Raw genomic sequence first — 26,051 nt, 5'->3', positions numbered from 1 at the left:
CAATATAGTACTGCTGCAACGATGCCATCATGTGTGCACTGAAACAATCAAGGTCTCGTTGGGAGTGCGTGGGGCTATTACTCGCTCCTGTGCATCGATCCTAACATCCCCTATGTCCACAGCCTTGTTGCCTTCAAACACTGATATCACTGCTGTCTCCCTCATCCTCATTTCATTGTGTACTACACATGACACTCTTTCTGCCTGCACCAGTGTCTGCTCACTGGTGCAATATTCCTATCCCCTTCCTTTGTTATCCCAGAGAGCCAAAGAAGCTCCAGGCATTCCTACTAACTTAGACAGACAGGGACATAAGAAGGGTGTGACAGGGGTCATAGATGCAGAGGATGATAAGAAGGTGAATGTGGAGGTACGAGAAGTGGGTGAAGTATGAGGCTTTTAGGACACAGAAATTATTAAATTAGCGTATTTTCATTCATTCCAATCTTATGGGATAATATTATGAGGTAACTCCGTCAGTTACAAAAAATGAATTATTTGCAGAAAAGAAAGTAGTTAGAAGCATGTATGTAATTCCCATAAGTAAATCCTTTGGGCAGTTTAAGACTCGCGGTATATTTATTTGATGATGAAATTAGTTGTGAACAACCCACCCGAGCTTTAGAGCAATAGACAAACACAATTTTGAAAATAAAATGATTCTGTTTTAAAAATTATTATTTATCATAAAGCACTTTACGTATGTCCTCTTTCATAGTAGCTTGCTGCTGCTGGAATCCTTCCTAGCTTTCAAGACAGCATTCTTTGGGATGATGTGAAGTTCACTTTTTGAATTTTTGTTATTTAACCTGTGATTTGGAAATGATGTCCTCATGTGGCTTTCATGCTTATATCAACCAACCACCTAACAATTTTGTAAACATTTCTTTCGCAAATGTTGTTGCAGCTCTATAGAAAGCTATTGTTTTCACCTGCAGCCATTTGCAAGTTTGCAGTTGAAAGTTGGTGACAGCATTGCTAGCCGTCAGTGATCTTATACTTACTTGGCTATAGCTACGCAGTGTTCTGCCAAGTAACTATGAATCAAATGCAGTGTTTGAGTCAGCGCATCTTTGTGATGCATAATTCACAACTGGTTTTCCACAATTCAGCCCTCTACCTACTCACAGCTCTTCACAAACATGTTGCATATTTTGTACATGTACATCTACATCTACATCCATATTCTGCAAGCCACATCATGGTGCATGGGAGAGGGTACCCTGTACCACTACTAGTTGTTTCCTTTCCTGTTCGACTCATAGATAGAGCAACGGGAAAAGCAACTGTCTATATGCCTCCGTATGAGCCCTTATTTCTCATTTCTTACCTTTGCAGTCCTTACACAAAATGTATGTTGGTGGCAGTAGGATTGTTCTGCAACCAGCTTCAAATGCTGATTCTCTAAATTTTTCTTAATAGTGTTCCTCAAAAAGAATGTTGTCTTAGCCTCCAGGGATTTCAATTTGAGTTCCCGAAGTATCTCTGTAACACTTGCACATTGTCTGAACATGCCTGAAACAAATCTAGCAGCCCACCTCCAAACTGCTTTGATGTCTTCCTTTAAAATGACCTGATGTAGATCCCAAACACTCAAGCAGTACTCAAGAATGGGTTGTACTAGTGTCCTATATACAGCCGCCTTTACAGGTAAATCACACTTTCCTAAAATTCTCCCAACAAATCAAAGTCAACCACTCACCTTCCTTACTACAGTCTTTAAGGCTCATTGTATTTTATACTACTTTGCAACATCCAGCATAAATACTTGTATGTTGTTCGAACCTAACGGTAACGAATTTAGCAGCCTGTCTCTGAATTTCTTCAGTGTCTTCATTTAATCTGACCTGGTGTGGATCCCAAACCTCTTGCAGTTCTCAAGAATAGGTCACATTAGTGTCTTATATTTGGTCTCCTTTACAGATGAAACACATTTTCCAAATTCTCTCTTTTGTGGACTTATTAGTTTATCATATAAGCACAGGATATGAACTCCTGATACATAATGACTTACTAATTTAAGAACACAATCGTCAACAAATTTGGTGTTAGATCATGACATACATGCTTTCTTTGAATGAGAAAACTCTTTCTCAAACCCTAATGACAACTGAACCTTTGTTTTAACTTCATAGCTGTAGATTTATACATGCAAACCCGCCTAGAAGACTGAGGAATATTCATGATGATCATTTGCATTTTCAAGTATCTCCAGGTTAACAATGATACAATTGGCACATTAGCAACTGATGGATGTATTTTGCAGTGATGCAAATTATGTGATTTTTGCTCATGCTATATGGTGTGATTAAACTGACGAACACGATTTGTAACATATCATAGCATTGATCACCAGCCTTAGCACGTTATTTGCACGAGGAAACAAACACCATCTTTTAATTTGGAAGGTTCTCAATGCTGTATTCTGTACTCAGATTTACTACACGTAGTTGTACAAAGTGCACATGGTTCATCTTCTTTGCGGCGGAGGAAAAAAATGAGCCAAATAACTGCACTAATCAGTGGAAAGTTAAGATCAGCTGATTTCATTGGACTTAGATACACAATAGACACAACAAGTTGCCATTGTTACTGTTCAACCACCAAAGCTTGAATGGAGCTAGAGTAGATTAATTTCACATCACAATTACATCTGATAAGTTCAAATTCCCTCAGTATCAAAGATTTGTCTACAAAAGTATAGCAGTTGTGCTAGCTAAAAACATTACAACACATTGACCTTAAAAAGTAGTCTTGGATGCTACAACAAATGTAAAATACTTCCAGGCCAATAAACACAACAATGAAAAAAATATGTCCTTGGTTAAGAAGAATTATATTGACTGCACTCAGTGGAAATGGGTCACGCTTATCGTGAACATCAAATGGCCTTGTTCGTTCTATTTGATTTATAGTCCATTAAATTTTGGGCATGCAGCCGAGCAAATAAAATTTCCTCCGCTGATATTTCTGCCGCATATCATCCAGCCATCCTCAGAATGAGTCACAAGACTGACAACAAGATGCCAAATGTGGCCTTATATGCTCCACCACGGTGGTCTGCACATGTGGGTCACAGATGCTGGTCGGCAGCAAAGAAATACACTTGCACATGCACCACCTGTGGCGAAGGTGTACAGACATCCGATTCGCTTATCGATGTATGTTCGGTGGTGTTGCCACCATGATGACTTCTCTGCAGTTTAATTAACCCAAGAGCCAGATTACTTGCTTTGTCCCAATTAAAACCATGATCTTTATTTATTTAATTATTAGCTAATCTAATCTCTCTAACTTCCTTGAAGACAGATTCCCAAAAAGAAGAGGTGGATGTCAAAATCTTCACATCACTAATTCATGGAATGCCCTGTATCAATACAATGTTCGGCCACAGCTGACCTGTCTGCCTGTGATAAGCATGAGTATCTTCGATGCTCCACACATCTCTCATGAATGGTGCATGTTGTTTGACCTACATATGACTTCTCACAATTTACACAAGGAATCTGATACAAACCTGCTTTACAAAGCAGTAAATCATACTTTACAGAGGCGAGTAAAGCTGCAATCTTCATGTGGGGCTGGAAGGTCACCTTAACATAGTGTTTCTCAAGAATATGGCCTATCTTCGAGGAAAGAGCATCCACATAGGGCAAAAACTTACTTGATCTGAAGGAATTACTACCTTCTTCCCCATCACCTACCTGCATTGTAGGTTTTGGATTGAATGCTCTATGAATCTGTTGCAGAGAAAATCCATTCGGTTTAAAAATGCTTGAGGTATGTGAGCTCTTCTTGCAAATTATCTTTATAGTATATACAGTGCGCCCTATGCACTAAGCTCTTAAGGACACCTATGGTCTGCGAGGGGTGATGGCAGCTACTGGCATGTAAATATAGGTTTGTGCATGTTGTTTTTCAATATACGGCGTGTCCCAATGTGCCCTCAACTTTATGGTGAACGACAACATCTAAAAAGGGGCAGTAGCTGTTTTTTTTTCTGTTTCCATAGTAAATTTGATACTAGCATGGATACGATTCAAATGCTCAAGAAATCGATGTAATTCACCCATCCCGTGCAGCCATACCACAAATGTGTCGTCCACGTACCTCCAGAAGATCGCTGTGCCATAGCGCAGGCTTTCCCCATATCATCACCCACACCCACACTATCCAACGACGGTGCACAAATTTGCCAATGAGGAATGCAATATCAATGGCATCATGTCAACCACACAAGACGCATTGCCCACATCTCAGCAGAGGATGCAACTCAAAGATGGGCCGCAACTCAAAGATGGGCCACCAGCTGGCACACTAGCTACAGGGCTCACTGTATTCTTATGGGTGGCACAACAGAATTATGCCTTCAGTTCTACTCGCTGCATCCCAATATATCTGTCTGTGCATCTTCTTAAAATGCTGCTCACTGAGTTCTATGCTCAGATCTCTGAAGATTCGTAGCATGATACAACAAACAGTGCATATTGCTACTAATGTTCAGACTATACTCAAACTACTCTTCAGTGATCTACAACTGATAGACATTCCTGGGACAGACTCAGATCTTCAAAGTTACATATATTTCATTTTCAGTACATACTGCATATAAAAGTGATGATGATTTATTCATATATTAAATGTTTGGAGTGTTCATAGTTAGCCAGGCCATCCTGTACGAACTACGAACACTACAGCTAGTAGAAGGGAGACTGGAACATATCTGTGCAAGTTTCTTAAGAACCCTTCACATACATACATACATACCAAGATAGCCAAGACATTGCTGAGATATAGGAAACAGTTTAACAGTGTTATGAAAACCCTACTTTTCACAGTTCAGGCAGGCTCCAAAGAATGCCACCAAAAGACTGTCAGCTATTTAGTGAGTTTGTTCAGACCAATAAGAAAAAAATATAGTTTCTAAAGAAATTTAGTGTTTAACAATGGAGTAACTTTCCACATTTCAGGGAATGTGAACACACACAATGCACATATTTGAGTGTTAGTGAAGCTCCACTCATTTGTGGAAGAGGAGTGCAGTTGACTAAAACTAAACGTGTTTATAATTAAGAAAAGGCTGATGGGTCATGTTTCTTCATCAGACACATTGTGACAGGCACTAGTTACCTTGACATGCTGTAACAACTAGGCTTTCCACTGTCAGGATTTCATCTTTCAACCAGACAGAGCCCCTCCAGATTTTCAACATAATGTTCAGGACCCTCTGAATGACTGACGACCTAAATGACAGATAGGGCGTACAGCCACTGGAGACCAAGAAAGGCTGAACTTGTTGCCACGTTCATCTGATCTCATATAATTAAACTATAAACAAGTGATCTCAAAATTCCCATTTTTGCAGCTACCTGATGAAATTATGCTTCCAAGTTGATTTGTAAACACTGAAATCTATAAGCTGTTGTCTCCACAGGAAAGCTACCTACCCTTGCAGGAATTAATAACTGGCTACTGATAACATCTGCTGTTCTAATTCTGGCACCATACTGGCACTGACCTTAAGTGAGTTAAGAAAACAATGGAAACAACTGTCACAATGACTGGACAGTGACACAAAGCTCGCTTCTTGTGAATTTGAGTCCTGCATCATGACTACTGCCATCTTGCATCCAGTTTCAGAAATCATGGTGATTGCATGTAGGACTGTTTGAACTGCTTTCATTTTGTTAAATTGGACAGTTGCTACATTTGTTCTGCAGTGTCTCATTCACTGTAGCCCCAATCCTCCACGAGGCAGCACAAGCCGTGATGATGCCGTGATGATACTGCTACTGCACTTGCATTGTGAGAATCAGGATACTGTTACGATAGCTCCAACATGAAACTAATTTCTTAATTTATACCCTGTTTTCTAGTTTTATGAACTGTAACATATTAAATACACAGTACAATGAATACTTTTCCTGCTGAAAATAAAATTATATTGCTGACCTTGAGAAGCACTCCTAGCACCAGCGTAGGCATGAGATGTGGCAAATGCTGCCTGGTTTAGTTCTTCTCGAAGCTCTTCTGTTATCACTATTCCATTTGGCTTAACTGGGAACATAAAAAATTAATAAAATAATGAATGTAAATAAAATATTTACACTTCAGAATCATCTCTCAAAACTATGTTACACAGTGCTTGAGCAGTAATGGTCGACCTGCATATGATAATGTGGTGACTGATGAAAAGATATAAAGTAGCATTATGATTGAAAAATAACATTAAAAGATATACATGATAACTGAGAAGCATACATGAAACTTAAATAATGGTTTGAGAACTATCTAATATTCACGGTACATGGGACTCCCATCCTCCCTCCCCACTTTTCCAATGCTGCAGCTGTCAACATTCCTCCTGTTCCAACCACACATTTACCTTGTTTCAACAGCCAAACCAACTCCACCTATTCTACTACACAACACACAGTTACTGTAAACTTCAAGATTGGGGAAGAATTTCATCTGTCATAAACAGTGATGCAAACATTTCTGTTCACTTATTAATGCAGCCACTAAGTATCGATGTTCTTTTGACTGACTGGGTATAAATATTTGATATGAACATTATTCCTTCTACTAAAGCAACCCTATGTGCTATGCCAATCTTGACATTGTTACTTATTACATAAATAATCAAAAAACAATAGCAATGCAGATGGTGTATCTGTCATCTGATTTCCTCTGAAGATACAAGCTGATAAGGATATCCTATCTGCTCCAGCAGAGTGATGCAAATACACTTCAAATGTCAGTGGAGACTGGCTGCTTTCAGAGAAATGTAATTTTTCTTTGCTCAGAACCATTCGGTTTCACATTACTGTTTTCATCACGTCAGTGCAATTATGTACAATTAACCCTTTCCACTCTGTAGTGCAGACTCAAGGTGTCTCCATGCGCTGTTATTTAAATCAGCATATCCCAGGCGGTGAGCCCATCACAGAGAATTGTGCAAGTCTCTTTGTGGAAAATTTGAAGCCACTGACCAACAATTAGGGTATACATTAAAACAAAAAGTGTGTTCTCATCAAATTTATTTACAACAGCATTACAATATGAACTGTTTCATTGTGTGTTAAGTAAACATTCACAAATCGGAATGTTAAATTATATTATTTACACTGTACTAGACGGGCTGTGTTTTGATGTTTGGGCTATTAATAATCTCTTCTTTCTGAAAAATCTTCTAGAACACATACACTAAATTCCATCCCAATGTGTTTTTAACTATCCAAGAAATTACAAGGTGGACCTAAGTAACGAATTTAATTGACATCTACGGAATAGGTACTTCCCAAATAGGTTTTGTAAGTTAGATATAGTCTTATTATCAGCTGCCCGACCATCCAAAATTTGTTAAAAGTAATCTTCATTAACAAAATACTCAACAGAACTGCAGTTTTTCTCAAATGCAGTGGAAATACAAGATTTGAGGAGTCATAAAACACAAATAAACTGAATACAGTTACTAAAACAAGCCCTCAATACCATAATTCAAATTTTTTACTACTGCAAGTTATCGATTCGAGGAGTCATAATATACAAATAAACTGAATAAAGTTACTAGAATAAGCCCACAATACCATAATTCAATTTTTTTACTACTGCAAGTTATCACTTAGCAACGCTGCTCCATTGTTGTTTGAAGCAGTCATTGTTTTTAAAAAGTAGTCTTGTAATTTAAATTAAAGCTAAAAATGAGGGAAGGCTTAAAGGTAGTCATTCAGCCCAACTGGAGCTGGAGAACTGAGACAATGAAGCTGTTCATATGTATGAATTAATCATTCATTCTAAAGAAGACAGCTAAAGTGGTGGCTGACGGAATTAACTGTTTTGAGGGAAGTGTGAAAACAGTGAATGGCTTTGGACTAGTTGCTACAATGTTAGCTTTCAATACTGTTTTCTGATACACTGTCATCCTGTTGTTATGATCATATGAAAGGACATCCAGTTGCCAGTATTTGAAACTAAAAATATAGTCTCATTTATGAATATGCAGACTCACTAAACACAATGTCATTTCCTATTTAAAGTTAACTACTATGATCGCAGTGCCAAAACAGTTGTCCTTACTGACTGCGACCAGCCAATTTCTATCAAAACTATTACTGTCAGACACAGCATTGAGAGTCTTCTAAGAGCAAGCTAGTAGTAATTGTATAGGTGTGTGTCTTGGTTAGTCAGTTGGGTCTGAAAGGTTTACAATGGTTTCTTTCGTTTATGTGCCTGTTCATAACATTATTTGTATGGCACCCAGGAATTTCTAGTATCATATTAAATTAATTTCCAAATAAAATGAAGAAGCCTGGATTTTAAATATATTAAACCATTCTGTTGATAAATTATTGAATATTCAATTAAAATTTTTATTCTGTCTAAAGAGTCCTTACCTGAATGGTGTGATTCTGAACTTTGTGATAACATACTAATATTACCAACCAATCTAAAAAATTGAAGTGTCACTAATCGTCACACTTGTGTATAAAATGCTGATAGTAAGCTTTCCAAACAACAGTATTATATACAAATTAGAGCTGGATAATTTAATCAATCTTTCTGAATTTTTTAAAGTATTTATTCCAGCTGAGGGATGAGGTATGCAAAATGTATAACAAGGTTAAAGCAGACAGCTCAGTTTACAGATACAGTGGGTAATAAATAATAACTAATACCTTTCTTTTTTGTTAGCTTTTCCAATTCCCTACTTTGTTCTTTATCCTCGTGGGCTTTGGCTGCTATGTCAGAAGTGTTAACGGACACAGTTGATTTTATTTCTTGTTGAGCATCTTTCATTTTATCATTGAACACCTGGAACACACATTAAAGAGAAATTACGTTGGAATGTGATTAATATGTATATAACAACATCTGAAAGAATTTCTGACACTATTTACCTTAAAGAAAGACTGGCTAATGTCTCCACCCATAAGTTTATTATACATGCTTTTTTGGATAATGGGATTACCACCACCCAAAAGGGCTATCCCTAATTCCACAGCTTCAACAAAAATTGAGGGTGAATGAACGGATTTAATTACTAGTTCCACAACAAGATCAGATGCACCTTCACGATCCAGGTGACACTGAACTTCATGCAGTGTCATGCCAGCTCTGCTCAACATTTTTGCTGAAAAATACAACAAAATAATCTTAAAAGTGCAGTCCTGCACAAAGAATACATGGCACCAAAGTTCCAATATAACTAAAACAACAGAATAACAAATTTTCATATAATGAACTGCAGAAAAAAAGTACTTTTCACGAGAACAAGTCAAATTATTTATCCTGTATACCACAAATCTTATCATAATTTTTTCCTAGCAAACAACTATGAACTAGTATGATAATGGGAACTCTGGATATAATACAATGAGGTCACAAAAATCATAAGATGGCAATATGCACACTTACATGTGGTATAAAAAATGGAAATGTCGTGTGGCTAGGGCCTCCCGTCGGGTAGACCGTTCGCCTGGTGCAGGTCTTTCGATTTGACGCCACTTCGGCGACCTGCGTGTCGATGGGGATGAAATGATGATGATTAGGACAACACAACACCCAGTCCCTGAGCGGAGAAAATTTCCGACCCAGCCGGGAATCGAACCCGGGCCCTTCGGATTGACAGTCTGTCACGCTGACCACTCAGCTACCGGGGCGGACTTACTGGCAGTATCACGTACGCAAGATATAAAAGGGCAGTACAATGATGGAGCTGTCATTTGTAGTCAGGTGATTCACGTCAAAAGGTTTCTGACATCATTATGGGGACACGATCGGAATTAACAGACTTTGAACGCATAATCGTAATTGGAGCTAGACGCATGTGACATTCCACTTTGGAAATTGCTGGGTAATTGAATAGTTCAAGATCCACAGTGTCAAGAATATAACATTTCAGATATTACCTCTCACCACTGACGACACAGTGAAAGACAGCCTTTACTCAATGACTGAGAGCAGTGGTGTTTGTGTAGAGTTGTCAGTACTAACAGACAAGCAAAACTACGTGAAATAACTGCAGAAATCAAATTGTAATGTACCGTACAACAAATATATCCATTTGGACAGTACGGAAAAATATGGTGTTAATGAGCTATGGCAGCAGACAACAGTCTCGAGTGTCTTTGGTAACAGCTCAACATTGCCTGCAGCACCTCTCCTGGGCTCATGACCATATTGGTTGGACCCCAGATGGCTGGAAAACCGTGGCCTGGTCAGGTGAGTCCCAATTTCAGTGGGTAAGAGCTGATGATAGGATTTGAGTGTGGCACAGACCCCACGAAGCCATGGACCCAAGTTGTCAACAAGGCACTGTGCAAGCTGGTGTGGGCTCCAGAATGGTGTAGGCAGTGTTTACATAGAATGGGCAGTGTCCTCTGGTCCAACTGAACCAATTATTGATTGGAACATTCTGGACAACTTGAGCAAATAATTTTGCCCACCCAGATCGCCCAACATGAATCCCATTGAATATTTATGGGCAGCACAGCTTAATATTTCTGCAGAGGCCTTCCAACGACTTGTTTAGTCCATGACATGTCAAGTTGCTGCACTATGCCAGGCAAAAGGTGGTCTGACATGGCATTAGGAAGTATCCGATGACTTTTGTCACCTCAGTGTATAAACAATAGTATGAAGAAAGTTTTATCACTCACCATGCAGAAGTGGCACTGAGAGGAAGATAAGCACAGAAAAAAAGATGATGACAGCTGTAGGTCAACTGTCAAACATGTGTCATTTCTGAGGGGTGAGGGAGTGGGCTTGAGTGAACCCTTCACATACACCACATCCCTCTTTCTGCCCCCCCCCCCCCCCACACACACACACACACACACAATCAAAAAGAAAAAAAAAAAATAGGAAAAAAGAAACCCGAACACACACTGTGAATGATAAAGGAGCTTCTTGAGTTTTAAAACCAATACCAGCCAGGATTTTACCTTACAGTCCAGTGCATTTCCTAAACAAATAACAAATACTGCAATTAGTTCACCATGACCCATTTTTGAGAAGGGAATTAAATGAGCTTTCTTCAAAGCCTCTCCCTGATACCCTGATATTCTCCCATACTATAAAGTCTATGAAAAACTGAATGAAGAATCACTCAGTTTTCTGAACAGCTAATATGGCTAGTAAACATTTAGATAATACACACTCAACAGCTAAATCACAGAAAATAATGTGACAAAGGGAATGAATAGGTTGGAATACATATTTAAATATGCTAAAATTTAAAAACAATTACGAAGTCGTGGAGATATTACACTTCTTAAGAGTATGAAAGAGGAATGAAAATACAACACGAATGAAAAAGAGAAAAATAAAATAAATGTTGTATCACTATGTGTAATAGGGAAAGTTCCACAGAGTAACCCTATATTACTGAAGCAAATTTTGTTTGTCCTTTTCTTGATTTTTTTCTTTTGTCAGTAAACGTATATGTATTACAATATCTCTGTAATCAAACCTCACAAGCTTCACTATTTGGTGTACTACAATTGTATTTTTAACTGTTAAAGAAACTATTGTTGTAATATCAGTTATTTCCCAGTTATTTACCACTGTGTGTGTGTGTGTGTGTGTGTGTGTGTGTGTGTGTGTGTGTGTGTGAGAGTGAGTGAGAGAGAGAGAGAGAGAGAGAGCGAGAGAGAGCGAGTGCATGTGTGTTTGTGCAAGTGCGTGGTGCACGTGCGCGCCCAAGCGCAAGTGCGTGGTGCACGTGCGCGCCCACGCGCAAGTGCGTGGTGCACGTGCGCGCCCACGCGCTTGCGCGCACACGCACACGCACACGCACACACACACACACACACACACACACACACACACACACACACATAGTGGAAAACTAAAAAATGGTCCAAATGGCTCTGAGCACTATGAGACTTAACTTTTGAGGTCATCAGTCCTCTAGAACTTAGAACTACTTAAACCTAACTAACCTATGGACATCACACACATCCATGCCCGAGGCAGGATTCGAACCTGCGACCGTAGCAGTCGCGCGGTTCCAGATTGTAGCGCCTAGAACCGCTCGGCCAGCCCGGCCGGCGGAAAACTAAAACCTCCAAGAAATTATAGATATCATTAGGCCTGAATGCTAAAATATAAAGACGTGACAGATACATCACAGAGAGACTTATGAATCTTTGATTTTTGTTGTAGTCAATTTGTACTGCTCTTTACATACTTATTTTATCTATCAGATGAATGGTGTTTTAGTTTGCTAATCACTTAGGAATTATTGCAGCACTGTGGGAAAAGACAGCAAATATTTTCTGAACAATAATAGGAACTGTGGTACTGACAAAAGGACTGAATACCTTGATGCTCAATATTCTGCCAAATTTTGAGCACTCCTGCATTTGCATTAGAGAAGGCAGCTGATGTTGAAGAACTGGATGCCCCTATTAAGTAGGAAGAATTTTAATTAAACAGCTGAAAGACCAACGAGGCAAAAAATTGTCAACTAATGACAATACTGATGAGCTATCTAAATGAGAAAGGCAGTGGTAGGGACACTAAAACAGTAGGGCCACCATTTATGTGGATGGGGAAATTCTTGCAGATATTTACAAGTTTCTGAACATGAACAGTTTTGCATACTATTAGTTGTGCACATGCAGGTCACATAGTTCATACATGGATGACACTCTGAAACTAACAAAGGACACATTTTGAAGGAAAACATACATTTCTGGGCATCCAAAATGCATAATCAACAAACGAAAGATTGGCGTTCAAAATGGAATAGTAAATATGAAAATTCTATTTGCAGGAGATGTTCAATGATTTTACTACAACAGAGAGAAATGATCATTATGGAGGAACACAACTAAAGAAGGTGGCAACAGCATTCTCTTTTCCTTCATCTCTTATCTTTGGTTCACACACAGTAAATAGTTTACTGACTTGGTTGGGAACAAAACTCCTACATAAGGAGAACTAACAGCAGATCACAAATCTTTCTTGCAGTACATAAAACATCCTGAAAGTGCACTACCAAGTGCCTTTGGACAGAACACAGAAGAGCAAAACCAAGTTATAGAAGGTGCAGCTATTGGGTTGGCTGGGAGACAACTCAGTATCAAAAGTGGAAGTAAAAATAGTTTAGGGAATGATGTCATCAAGGTAAACATGCTTTTTACAAAAACAACCACTTAACTTTAAACTACTTCAATGGAAACCTCTTCCAAAATGCTACACTGCAGGCACCAAACAAAATACTTCATGGCAAATAAACAAACACACACAAAATCTCTCAGAAACAGTAATGCCTGCAAAGTAATAATTATTACACAAGACTAGTAGAAGAGAAAATGTAGGAACTGCCAAGAACACAACATATACATCATCTGAAATGTACTGTGCACATATACGCACTTTAAGTCAAAATAAGGAGACAGAAGCAAATGAATGAACATTGACATAAGCACTGTAACTGATAAGACAATACAAAATTATCTGCTTTGAAGTTGCTTCACACAGGGATAGCTGATTTTGAATACCGCATAACATGGCAAATCTTAGCAAGAAAACATTATTAATTTTTTTATATTTATTTATTTATTTATTTATTTTTGTTCAAGTGGTAAGGGCCCCTCTTGCCAAAACTGTCTGAATGATGAAGTTTTGAGGTCTAGCTTGATTAATGTCAAAAGGCATACTCTCTGATGAAAAATGTTTACTACAACAACATGCTTGGCACATTCCAACTCAATTTTAGATCATGCATCCAGAAATCACCACACCTGGTAAACATTCATGCCACTTTCCCAAGAATATAATTATATGCAAAACATTAATGGAATATATTCTGAGTACATACATCTCTTTAATACTACATTCTGCAAAAATGATCATAGATGTTAATCTGGTTGTGTACTTTTATTTGACTTGAAAAGTCAAACTGAATTTCATGCTAATAATTAAATCCATTCTAAATATTTTAGAATGATAAATTCAGTTCCAAAAACTTCAGAACAGCAAGACTTTAAATCTAGCTTCATGGCTATTATTAAAAGCTGGTATAAATTTGTCATGTTGCACATATGAAATAAATATTGATTTATTTTACATAAATGTGAAATGACAGTCAATGCAAATTTCCAAACAAACAGAGGAGATTTTTGTTTCTCTTAACTATGACTGATATACAAAGGATGAAACTTAAATAGTGGCAATTATTTATTCACAACCGATACAAAAGAGTTACATGTTTGCACCTGTTACTGTCATTCAAAATAGTCACCAGCGTCATATAGAACCCGTTGCCAGTGATGTGGAATGTGTAGTATACCGTTAACAGAGCCTGTTCTGTTGATGGTGCGAATGGAGCAGTCTACTGCCTGTCGAATCTCTGGAACAGTTCTGAAATGAATGACACGAAGTGGTTCCTTCATCTTCAGAATCAAATCAAAATCACAAGGACTTCAGTCCGGAAAGTATGGTGGATGGTACAGTACTTACCAGTCCCATCGACCGAAAAGAGCAGCAACAGCCTTTGCTGTATGCCCTCGCGCATTGTAATGCAAAATGATGGATGGGTTGCGCAGAAAGTGTTGCCACTTCTTTCGCAGAGCTGGTCGCAGGTGATGCTCCAAAAATGAACAGTAATACTGTGCGATGACAGTCTGTCATGCAGGAATGTAATGTGTTAGGATAACACCATCACAGTCGTACACGAGAATCATCATAACTCTCACCATACTGGGGCTCTGACGCACTTCCAAATTTTGCGGTAACCCAAAATGACACCATTCATTGGATTGGCGTTTCAGATTTGGCTTGTACGATGTGGTCCATGTCTCATCCAGCGTTACAATACAGCGTAAGAAAGCCTCTCCTTCAAGCACATAGCGCTCCAAGTGCATCTGAGCAGCATCGTAATGCATCCATTTCTGCATTTCCGTCAAGCCATGCGGAACCCATCATGATGCAATTTTTCACATGCCCAGGTGTTCCTTCAGGATGCAAAGCACAGTCGTATGTGCTAATCCAGTTTCGTGGGCCAGCTCACGAATCATATGGCGTCAATCACCGTCCACTAACACAGCAAAAGAATGCACTTCTTCTTCAGAGATGCTAGGACAACCTGACCGATGCATGTCTGCCACAGTCTGCCGACCTTCATTGAAGGCTTTTACCCAACGTGCCACTGTTCTGTACGACAATGACGAATACCCGCACGCCTCTTAAAGACCTTGATGACACTGTTGTGCTGTACGACCTCTGGCACATTCAATCTTGCTCCAACTCCGTTGTTCCTGTTTAGAAAATATAGTGACACCATTATGTTAGACCGCTCACTAACAAGTGACTGGCGAGTCGATTTGCTCGGAGGTAAGGTAGGTATGTCGATAACGTGTGCTATCAGCGACAATAGTAGTTTCCATTGCATAGTGTCTCCACAGCAGTGTTGCCACTATTTAAGTTCCAAGCTACGTATATTACACATTTCATCCCCATTTTCACTTTTCCCTCCTTTTTATTCACTGATCAACAGCATTGAATAGTAAGTTTCATGTTCCGTGGATCATTTGTAGGTAAGTCATAATCATGTGGAATGAGTCTTTTACAGTAAAATCACAAATTATCTTGTATGTATGTCTACATGCTTATCATTTAAAGTCACCATTATTATTATTAAATATGAAGATATGAGTTAGTAACTCCTACCTTTTATGTGTTACAATAACAGAAAGTCTTCTACGGAATAGGAGGAGTTGTCAAGGAGAAACTTTTTCAATTTGTTTTCAGCTTTACTTTTCTGTGTATCAGAAATTTTATATCTGGTTAAGTGATCAAAAACTTTTGCTCCAGCATTGTGCACCATTTTTTGTGCTAAAGACATGTGGAGTTATGAATGTCATTTTGCATTATGGTATTGTAATTATGTAAATCACTGTTCTTTCTAACTGCAGTGTATTACTTACAACAAACTGCATGAGGGAATAAATGAACAGTGAAGCAGTAGTCAGAATGCCCAGTCCCTTAAACAGATGTCTATACGATGATTGTGGGTGATCACTACATGTTATTCTTACAGCATGTTTTTGAGCAATGAAGACTGACTTTCTTAGACATAAGTTACCCCAAAATATTATTCCATATGACATAATTGAACGAAAAAATGCTAAATATGACAACTTACTGATTTGTCTCTCCCCAAGATATTCAATGATTCTAAGTGCATTTGGCTGAACTAAGTTGTTTTAGGAGTTCCATTTAATGTACTTTTTCCTGTTTAAATGCTCATCAATATGGACCCTAAAGAATTTAGAAGTTTCCATCCTATTTATTATTTCCTGACCACGTGTTACATTTATTATTGGTGTAGTATCCCCAGATGTGCAGAACTGAATACGTAGCGCCTTTTTAAAATTGAGGGCGAGACCATTCACAGAAAACCAGTCAATGATACTTTTATGAACCTTGTTTACTATTTCTTCTGTTGCTGTATGTTTGCTTTGATTGATTACAATACTAGTGTCATCTGCGAAAGAGAATATAATTCTGCTTGTTGTATATTAGATGGAAGATAGTTTACATACATGAGGAACAATAGCGGACCTAAGGTTGAGCCTTGGGGAACTCTATACATAATTTCTCCCCAGTCAGAAGAATCCTCCACAATTACACGATTGAATTACGAAGTACAACTTTCCGCATTCTTTTGGTTAGATATGACAATACCCATTGGTTGGTTATACCATCAATGCCATACCACTTCAGTTTATCTAGGACAATACTGTGATTCACAGAGTCACATGGCTTGGATAGGTCACAGATAATACCAACTGGTTCAATTTTGTTATTTAATGCTTATAAAATTTGGTAAGTGAGCATGTAAATGGCATTCTCAGTACAGGAATCTACTAAAATCCAAACTTTGATTTGCTGAGACTAATATTGTTGCTCAGGTGGGATACTATTCTAGAGTACATCACTTTCTCAAAATTTTTGGAAAATGATGTCAGTGGTGAAACAGGTGAGTATTTATTGACATCTTTCCTACCACCCTTCTTAGTGATGCACTACGTATTTCAGATAATACAGAGCTTATTACATAGGAACAAATATTTAGTATTGTGTTAGAAACACCATCAAATCCAGATGTGCCTCTTTGAGAGAATATACAATTTTCTTACTACAACTGAATTTTATGAGTGTTGCTTCTACAGCATACTCCTGTGATTTTTCTCTTGAACTGTTTACCCCTATATTTCCTATTATATTTAAGAAATGGATTATTAAATATACTTGCTACCTGTGAGTCATCATTTGTAGCCCTTACTTTTAGTTCTGTAGCGATGCTATCCTGTTCTGTAGCTGGTTTTCCTGTCTTATCATTTAACTACATTCCATACAGGCTCAAATCTGTTGTTGGAATTACTGACTGCTGACATTACATTGAAGTTCCTTATTTTTTTAAATAACTTTTCTTAGTAATTTTGAGTAGTTTTTGTTGTGGGCAACTACTGCAGGATTTCTACTTCCTCTTGCCAACAGATACATTTCCCTTCTTCTTCCACAAGACACTTTACCCCCTCTAGTAATCCATGGCTTTTCCATAGCTGTTTAATGTTCCTTTCAGTAGCTTATGTGGAAAGCTATTTTCAAATAATGATTGTTGAAAGATCAAGTATGTGTTATTAAATATGTGGTTTCCAGAACATTTCATCACAATTATATATATTTCCGTTAAATATTTATTGTAGTTCAGTAAATATCACTTTTACAATTGCAGAACAGCATCTTTACAGTCCAATCAAACCCTTTGATTCAGCAGCTTCTGCCAGTAGGTTTTTTCCTTTCCTCACCCCCTTAAATGAAATCAGCATAAGTTCTTGTGCTAATAGGAAGTAATTTTTATATTGCTCTATACACAATACATTAAAAAGATGTTGAACAGAAGCGAACTCTGAGGTCGAACACCTATCTATTTGTATCTGTGAAAAATGCAACACCCTAAAAATGTATAATAGCATGATGAAATGTTTGGAAAATGCAAAGTATCGTAAGATAAGTGAATAGAAAGGTAGAGTTAATAGGCACGTCTGGGCTCTGCAGCACCTCTGGAATTGTTGTGTGAAGTATATTGTATTACTGATACACAAGACAAATAGTGCATAACTGCCAGCTAATTGTAATATAAGGAAAGAAAATTCAAGTTTAACATCCCATCAATGATGAGGTCATTAGAGACAGAGCACAGCCACACATTGGAGAAAGACAGGGAAGGAAATCAGCCATGTTGTTCCAAAGGAACCATCCTGGTCCTTGCATTGAAAAATTTAGGAAAACCAAGGAAAATTTAAGTCCGGATGGTCGGAGAGAGATCTGAACTGCTGTTCTCCTGAATATGACTCCAGTGTCTTACCATTGCATGCCTTCACTCAGTAGGTATGTTGTATGTGAGAAGTGCAGAATGTTTTCTTGACAACTCTATTGGTACAATGCCAATGGGGTATAATACATAGTCTTGTCTGTTATGCAGCCAATATACTTCCTGAGATATTAGTGATGTCTTCATCAACCACACACAGCGCATCGCTCACATCTTCATGGGAGATGATACATTAAACCTTCCACCAGCGTGCCTCTGTGAGCCCCGCTCTCTCCACTGCTCATCATCTCTGGAAGGTGGTACCATGGATTCCACGAGAGGACATCGTCTTCACATCATTCACTGCATCCAATTGTTCTGACAGGAAGTCTTTTTAATACGCCACACACAGAGTTCTGTCCCACACCTCAGAAGACTTCCAGTGAGAATATATCGATACAGAACGGTACTACTAACCTTAACAGCTAGCCAGTGAATAAGTTTGTGTAAAGCACAATTCAGAAACTGATCTATCACAGCAACATTGAAGGACTCATTCCTTTCCATGTTATGAAAAATCAATGTTTCAACTTGTATACATTGTAAATAAATGAGCTGAGCTAATGTTTTATTCATTTCAAAGACATCTGAAGTGTTAAACTACTTTGTACACTAAAGACACAACATTTTCAAATGAAAGCATTACCACAATGAAGCTTCCTTTGAATTTAATTGAAGGAACCTGTTGACAGTACCCCAAGAACAAAGCCAACAACTACTGGTTCAAGATGAAAATTACAGTGTAGCTTCACACAAAATCATGATTGCGTACCACTGAAATGATGATAATATATGAAGATTTAATATATATTAATCAAGGCAGATAATAAATATATTTCAGTATTGTTAATATATTGCAAATAGCATTGACTTACACAACTGCACTTTTTTCCTGAACACTGAAAACAAAATGTGTAAATTCTGAATATTCATGTGTGTACTTCAAAATTTCTCTTTCATCTGAAAAACACAATTGCAATATTTTTCTAGTAACTTACCACCTGGTCCATGTGTAACTGGTGGCCTTTTTGTGCTTGGCTCTACTGGATCTCGCTTTGCACCCTCAAAGTAACGATTCAGCAGACTTGCTCGAAGACTGTCACCCTGACAATCAGATGATAACTAATGTAAGCAACATGATGAGTTCCTATTGCAAAGCCATCAAGCTCTCTAAGTGTTCAACATTTAAAATTTGATATCTTAACAGATTACATCTTGACAAATGATTTAAAAGAGATTTACACAAGCAATTGCTACAAAAACAATGGGTATAACAGCCTGTATCTCATGCATATTTTCAGCACTTATTCTATTGCAAGCAGTAAGTAGTTTGCTAGAACAAACAGTTAATAGTCGTGAAACTGATTTCTGCAGATTAAGCATATGACATTAACAAACCATTATCTGTGGCATGAGTGCCCTTTCAGATACTGCAAAAAATGTTATTTCTGAAGATTGACTCTAAACAGTGAATGAATATTTCAATCCAGAATATGCTGTTGTATTGACACTAACTAATACTGTTTGTCTTTTATGCAATAGTAAGAGATCAATATTCATGAATGGATCTTAAAAGAAAGTCTAAATACTTGAAATTAATTAACTAACAAATTTGTTTGCATGGCCATCCTCCGTAGCAAGCAGAGAACTACTTGTTTTGTAAATAAAACTGCCTTTTCCTGCTGCAACTTAATTTATTTTTCCCATATGCGTTTCACTTTTTTGTTGCTCTAAGGCATCATCAGTGGGATCTATAACAATACTGTTTTGTTATTTTTAGATTATCAAACATTTCATGTCGCTATTTTTTTTATGTAAAAACGTAATTACTTATGAGTTGTTGTGATCTATGTTTCCTCTCATCTGGTCTGGAGGTCACACTACCACTTTATTACCGAGATATATGCACAAGTGTTACACTGTAGTTGATATATACCTGCTTTCTGGTATATGTCTCTGTTTTATGTCAGTTTTGGGGTGTATTTTTGTATAGAATTGTCTGTAGTGTATGCTATGTTTATGCCCTTTCTTTTGAAAATCTTGGTGATTTTAATTAATTAACATTTCTGTTGTTTGCAGTTCAAGTACAGTGAGTACCTTACTAAGATACTACAAAATCCTGGGCAGAATACAAACAATGGAATGTGTAACGATACCCAGTACCATAGAGTGAGAGGGAGCGGAAAAGGTTACAAGTTGGAGGTAAGGCACGAGATGGAGACAGGGTTATGCAACCAGAGGGAGCTCACTCTAGTGCAGGCATGGATCACATATAGTAGTGAAAGATGAGATGCTAGTGGGGACAGGGTAGGGGGGGAGGGGGAGAGAGGGAGGGGGGGAGAGAGAGAGAGAGAGAGAGAGAGAGAGAGAGAGAGAGAGAGAGAGAGAGAGAGAGAGAGAGAAAAGAAAAGGGTGGCAGTAAAAATTAAAAATCACACACGTATTTCACAAATCAAACCGAGGAGCTCAGAGTGATGTAGTGGTAAGTGAAGAACTGATGGAGGCGAGAGGGAGAAGGGGTGAGGACAGGTTGCAATACCTATACTGTACAACTATGATGTAACATGAACAACACTTATTATATAAACTTTATTTATTTATTTATTTATTTAAGTCGCCTATTTGTGTCCATCTGTATATAGGGGCTAATCTCAGGAAATGCTGTAGGAATTTTGATTTTGTTATCACTAATAGGTATACTGACTCGTGAGGAAGATTTGTGTATATAATTTATAAATATTTCGAACAAATTGTCTGCATTATGATGAATTAAAGTTGTGAAAATGGTGCCATTGCCACCTAGTGAGCAGCCACCATAACTCGAGAGACCAGCAGTGACTTGAGAGTGCAGCAAGGGTCACTAAATTTGCATCTGATCTTGTGGTCTAGTGGTAGAGTGTGTGGCTGGAAATGAAAAGGTTGTGGGATCAGATCCTAGCTGTTTTTTTTTTTTTTTTTTTTTCTTGCATTTCCTTTTCAATGATGTGATTTGCCAGAAACAAAACATAGCCAAGATTCCATGCTAAACAGTAGTTCCCCTTACGATGGTTGGATAACTGGTTACGGACCTGCAAGTCACTTACGCTGCATAAAACTGATGGCAAGTGCTTTAAAACAACTGCACAGTGAAAAAACATGCAAATCCAAAACCTATAGCTTTCAATTCTTTACACCTAAAGTAAAATGTTTTCCAAACATTTACTTCAGCAAGGGATGTAGGTTTGCTTCATTCATAGAAAGAAAGTTCTACAGTGGAGTAGCAAGTGACTCAGTTTTCAGCTTTCTGCTTTGCTCAGGTTAAACATAGGTGTGAATATGACTCACTGGGTGATGAGATGAAAGATATTATTTGTTTGGACACTTTCAAATTACACACAAGACTGGTAAATGAATCTCCACAGTGGAGAAAGAGATTTAGGGCTTTTAAAGATTATAAAGATATGGGCACGATCTTCTTAATGGAATTCAGAAATTTCTTGTGGATAAATGTACAAGATTTCAAAATACTTCTACATTTGTTTGAGGGATGTAGTTAAAAATATGATAACAATTTCAGACTGCCGATTTCTGCTTCCTTCAGATTAGCAATCACACCAGTGAGTTACCAAACTTTGAAGTATCGTAATAAATATGACCAATAATGAAAAGAAAACCAGCTCGTTACCGAGCTGTGACATGAGAATAATAAGATATTTTTAACCTGCAGATTCCCTGCAATTGCTCGAGAACAATTGCACAGTGAAAAACATGTGAATCCAAAATATGTGGTGTTTTACTTTTTATGTTAAAAGTAAAATATTTTCCATAATAATACTTCAGCAACTTTGCTTCATTTACATACAGTACAGTCTTTCAACAGCACAGCAGATTACTCAACTTCCGACATTCTGCTATCCTTGAATCAAACCTAGATGTGGACACAATTCTTTTCGTGGCACAGTAAGGAAGTCTGTCACAAAAGAGTTCACAACAAAGAATGCCCGGAAAGGAATGTGCCCAATTGAGAAGGCGGAAAGGCACGAAGTTAGCATGCTGGCAGAACAACAGCTACCAGTCTGTGTCCAGCCTTTGGTGATAATTTTGCCTCACTCTTGCTTCCAGTTACTTCCACATTGAAGTATATTAAATGAGTCTCAATTGAAACTGGCATTTGCTATAATTACGTTGCCAAGAAGAGATTTTGTACAGCATACAATATGAAGAGCATGATTGCATTATTTTGGCCAGCACTGCCACCACAGCACAAACTCTTTGACTTCCACCAGGCAAAGTAACAGATTAGAATTGTAATATACTGATGAACCAGTGTTTTGTGACATTTACTCAAGGTAAGGGTTTATTGAAACTACATGTGTTAGATATGCATCTTTGATCAGCATCACTTCACTAAAGTTAGGATCCTATTCATAATTCACAACTGTTCCGAATGATCCTAAAAGTGATGATGTTTCTTAATCAGTTAATTTTTTTTCATTTGAACAATAATGCTATTTTCAAGTGCTCCATGTGTCCATCATAATTAATACTTTCATTTAATACCAAATTATATTTATTTAACTTTGCCTCAAAAAGTAATACAGAGTATATTTTATTTGCTATGCAAATTTGGGCCTGAAAAGTGTCTTGCAAAGTAGGTTGTGTGCCACACCAGTTTAAGGGCCACCCTAATGTTCTAGGTACTATGCATTAGTGAACACTTATTAAAAAGCAGTGTGTATATATATTTTACATGATCATTCACTTTAAAATTGTCTGTTGAAGATTGTGTAGTTGAGGACAACTGACTGACAGTTCCCAGACTTTAGACAATGGCGACATTGTGAGACCCAAGTTTATAATCGGCATAAACAATGTTCTAATAACCTACAGCAAGGTAGCCAGATGACGTCGTCAACAACTGTCAATACTTCAACAGATGCACACTCTGTCAATAAAATTCTTCTGGGCTTGGAACCGCATTGTCAACAATAAAATTCCAACGTTTCGGCGACTATTACGAGACGCCTTCCTCAGGATGTATTGGTAACTGCTGAATGGGCACTAGTTTGCTTACTTATGTATTATGGAGGAGTGCTGTCATTGGATATGAGGGTGAGGAGGAAGGGTATTAGGTGTTCTTTCATCGGTCTTTGTATTGCATGTCGTCACTGGCAGAAATAGGCGTTTTCCATTGGAGTTTCCTTTACTGCTTGCCATTGGTGGAAATCAGCATACAGGAAAATTGAGCAGTGACTGCTGCACAGCATTGTTTAATAATTGCCTAGTATCAACTAGGATGCATCAGCACTCTGTGTGCCCTCCGCCGCTGTGGCCTACCGCACGCCCGTTGCTTTGCAAGATCTGTCCTTCCGCAAAGCTATCACTGCTGGCAGCCAAGACGCTGGGAGCCGGTACCCGTCTGCTCTGTCCATGTTGTCAGGTTGCATGGCTATTTCTATAGCCTCTCTGATCGTCCTCCTCAAGCTAAAAGGCTGTTTCGCCAGTGTATGGGCCTCTCAAAATTCGATCTTCATCCTGCAAACTAGTGCCCATTCAGCAATTAGCAATACACCCTCAGGAAGACGTCTTGTAATAGTCGCCGAAATGCTGGAATTTTATAGTTGACAATGCGGTCCCAAACCCAGAAGAATTTTATTGACTGTGACAAAGGCTGCAGAAGCCTACATTTGCAGATGCACACACTGTCATTGCAGAGCAATTCTGGAAAGGGAGACACTCTCTCTCTCTCTCTCTCTCTCTCTCTCTCTCTCTCTCTCTCTCTCTCACACACACACAGGCTAAACACTTATACTCCTCCCTTTGGTTGCATTCCATCCAGGGTTTTCCAGCATTACATTTGTACCAAAGAACTCTTTCGTAAGAATATCAATTACTGAATAACTACGGGTACTGTCTGGATGACACAGAGATCATCAAAACCTTAGAAAAAAAATCAGGTGTGCATCAGACAGATTTTCTTCTCGGTGAGTGCTATCAAAACTGGTAACACTCTACACAAGATCATTATGTCAGGCATCCCTTGCACCACCAAGACACACACACAGTCCTCCTCCCCCGGCCCCCCCTCCCCCACCCCCCCCTCCATCCCACACCTAAGCTACAAAAATGTATTTAACTTACCTTTTCACCATACTCTGGATCAATTGCCATCATTTCACGCAATGTTTTCAAAACTTTGACACACAGTTTTTCTTCTTTCTCTTCTAGTAATTTTTCTGTGTGTTTTATCAACCTAAAATTTGAGGCATCACAATTTTAAAAACCCAGAACAGAAACAAAATTTGAAATACTATTTTATACAGAAACTTTATCATGTTACACTGAATATAAAAAAGAGACATAAAATCGGTTGCGGCCAATAGTTGAAGCTTATTTTTGGTACTACAGAAGTCAAAATGCATATTATAAATGTAGATGTATAGTTATCATACTGCTTGTAACATACAAAAGTAATGGACTGTTTTTGTTTTTTCAAGATCCATACAACCTTTAATAATTTTTTTTAAACTTGTAAACCATACAGTTTACATAAGTGTTTTTTTAACGTACAATAAGTCAGTGCACTTGATTTCTCACTTTTTCGTCATATCATCTATGACAACAGTGTACTTACACCTGCAGCTAACTTTAATCTGCTCATGAACCACCTTGAAGCTGTACTGGCCCATTTAACAACCAAAAACAAAGAAATAGTCGTTGCTGGTGACTTCAATGTAGATTTCCTTAAAGACTCTCCCAATACGAACTTATTTGCATTAGTAACACTATCATTCAATTTAATTCCCACTGTAAAGTTCCCCACTAGGGTAGCCAATTGCTCACAAACAACCATTGATAATATCTTTATAGAAAAGTCCAATGAACAAAATTATACTACAAAACCAAATCTGTTAAATCTGAGCTCAAGAGGGTAATCAATAAGCCAAAAATGGATTATTTTGGGATACTCCTCACAGACATTCACTAGAGTGACATTTACAGTGCTCATGGCATGAATGAAAAATATAACACTTTTGCTCATAAAGTGCTTACCTTATTTGAACACTGTTTTCCCCAAAAATAACCAAGGTTAGAGCAAAGTCTACAAAGAAGCCATGGATTACTCAAGGAATAGAGATATCTTGTAAAACAAAAAGAAAACTATATCTGCCAATTCAAAACAGTTTTGATGTTGATGCCATAGCACACTACAAGAAATATTGCAAAATATTAAAGACTGTAATACGGACATCAAAGCAAATATATTACAATTATATCAGATAACAAAATAAAGACAATATGGGATATAGAGAAGGAGGAGACTAGTAGAACCAGACATGAAGAGGGACAAATAGCATTAAGAGTAAATGATACATGGATGACAAATGTGTATAGTGTTGCAGAACTTTTTAACAAACATTTTCTAACTGTTACTGAAGAGATGGGGTTGTCAGGTTCTGTAGATGCTGTTATGGAATACCTCAGACCAAACATTTCAAGTAACTTCCATAACATGAATTTGACCATCACTACCCAAGCAAAAGTAATGTCCACCATAAAATCTTTAAAATCAAAAATATCTAGTGGGTATGATGAAATATCAACAAAGTTAATTAAAGAATGTGATTCTGAGTTAATCAACATATTAAGCTATCTGTATAACCAGTCATTTATCAGTGGA

At 37.9% G+C, this 26,051-nt stretch overlaps 1 protein-coding gene across 1 annotated transcript in view; it reads right to left on the bottom strand.

The window, feature by feature from the left end:
- Positions 1-26,051, bottom strand: part of LOC124721161 (inositol 1,4,5-trisphosphate receptor) — a 360,416-nt gene that overhangs the window by 112,658 nt on the left and 221,707 nt on the right. Inside the window, exons 30-34 of the mRNA XM_047245990.1 lie at positions 24,512-24,623; positions 19,390-19,495; positions 8,901-9,133; positions 8,679-8,814; positions 5,953-6,057 (exon numbers count right to left, since the gene is read on the bottom strand). Coding sequence (XP_047101946.1) covers positions 5,953-6,057; positions 8,679-8,814; positions 8,901-9,133; positions 19,390-19,495; positions 24,512-24,623 — 692 coding nt within the window. The remainder of the gene's footprint in view (positions 1-5,952; positions 6,058-8,678; positions 8,815-8,900; positions 9,134-19,389; positions 19,496-24,511; positions 24,624-26,051) is intronic.

This window comes from Schistocerca piceifrons, chromosome X (genome assembly GCF_021461385.2).
Source record: "Schistocerca piceifrons isolate TAMUIC-IGC-003096 chromosome X, iqSchPice1.1, whole genome shotgun sequence".
NCBI lineage: Eukaryota > Metazoa > Arthropoda > Insecta > Orthoptera > Acrididae > Schistocerca > Schistocerca piceifrons.
This window is presented reverse-complemented; position numbering and strand designations above follow the sequence as displayed.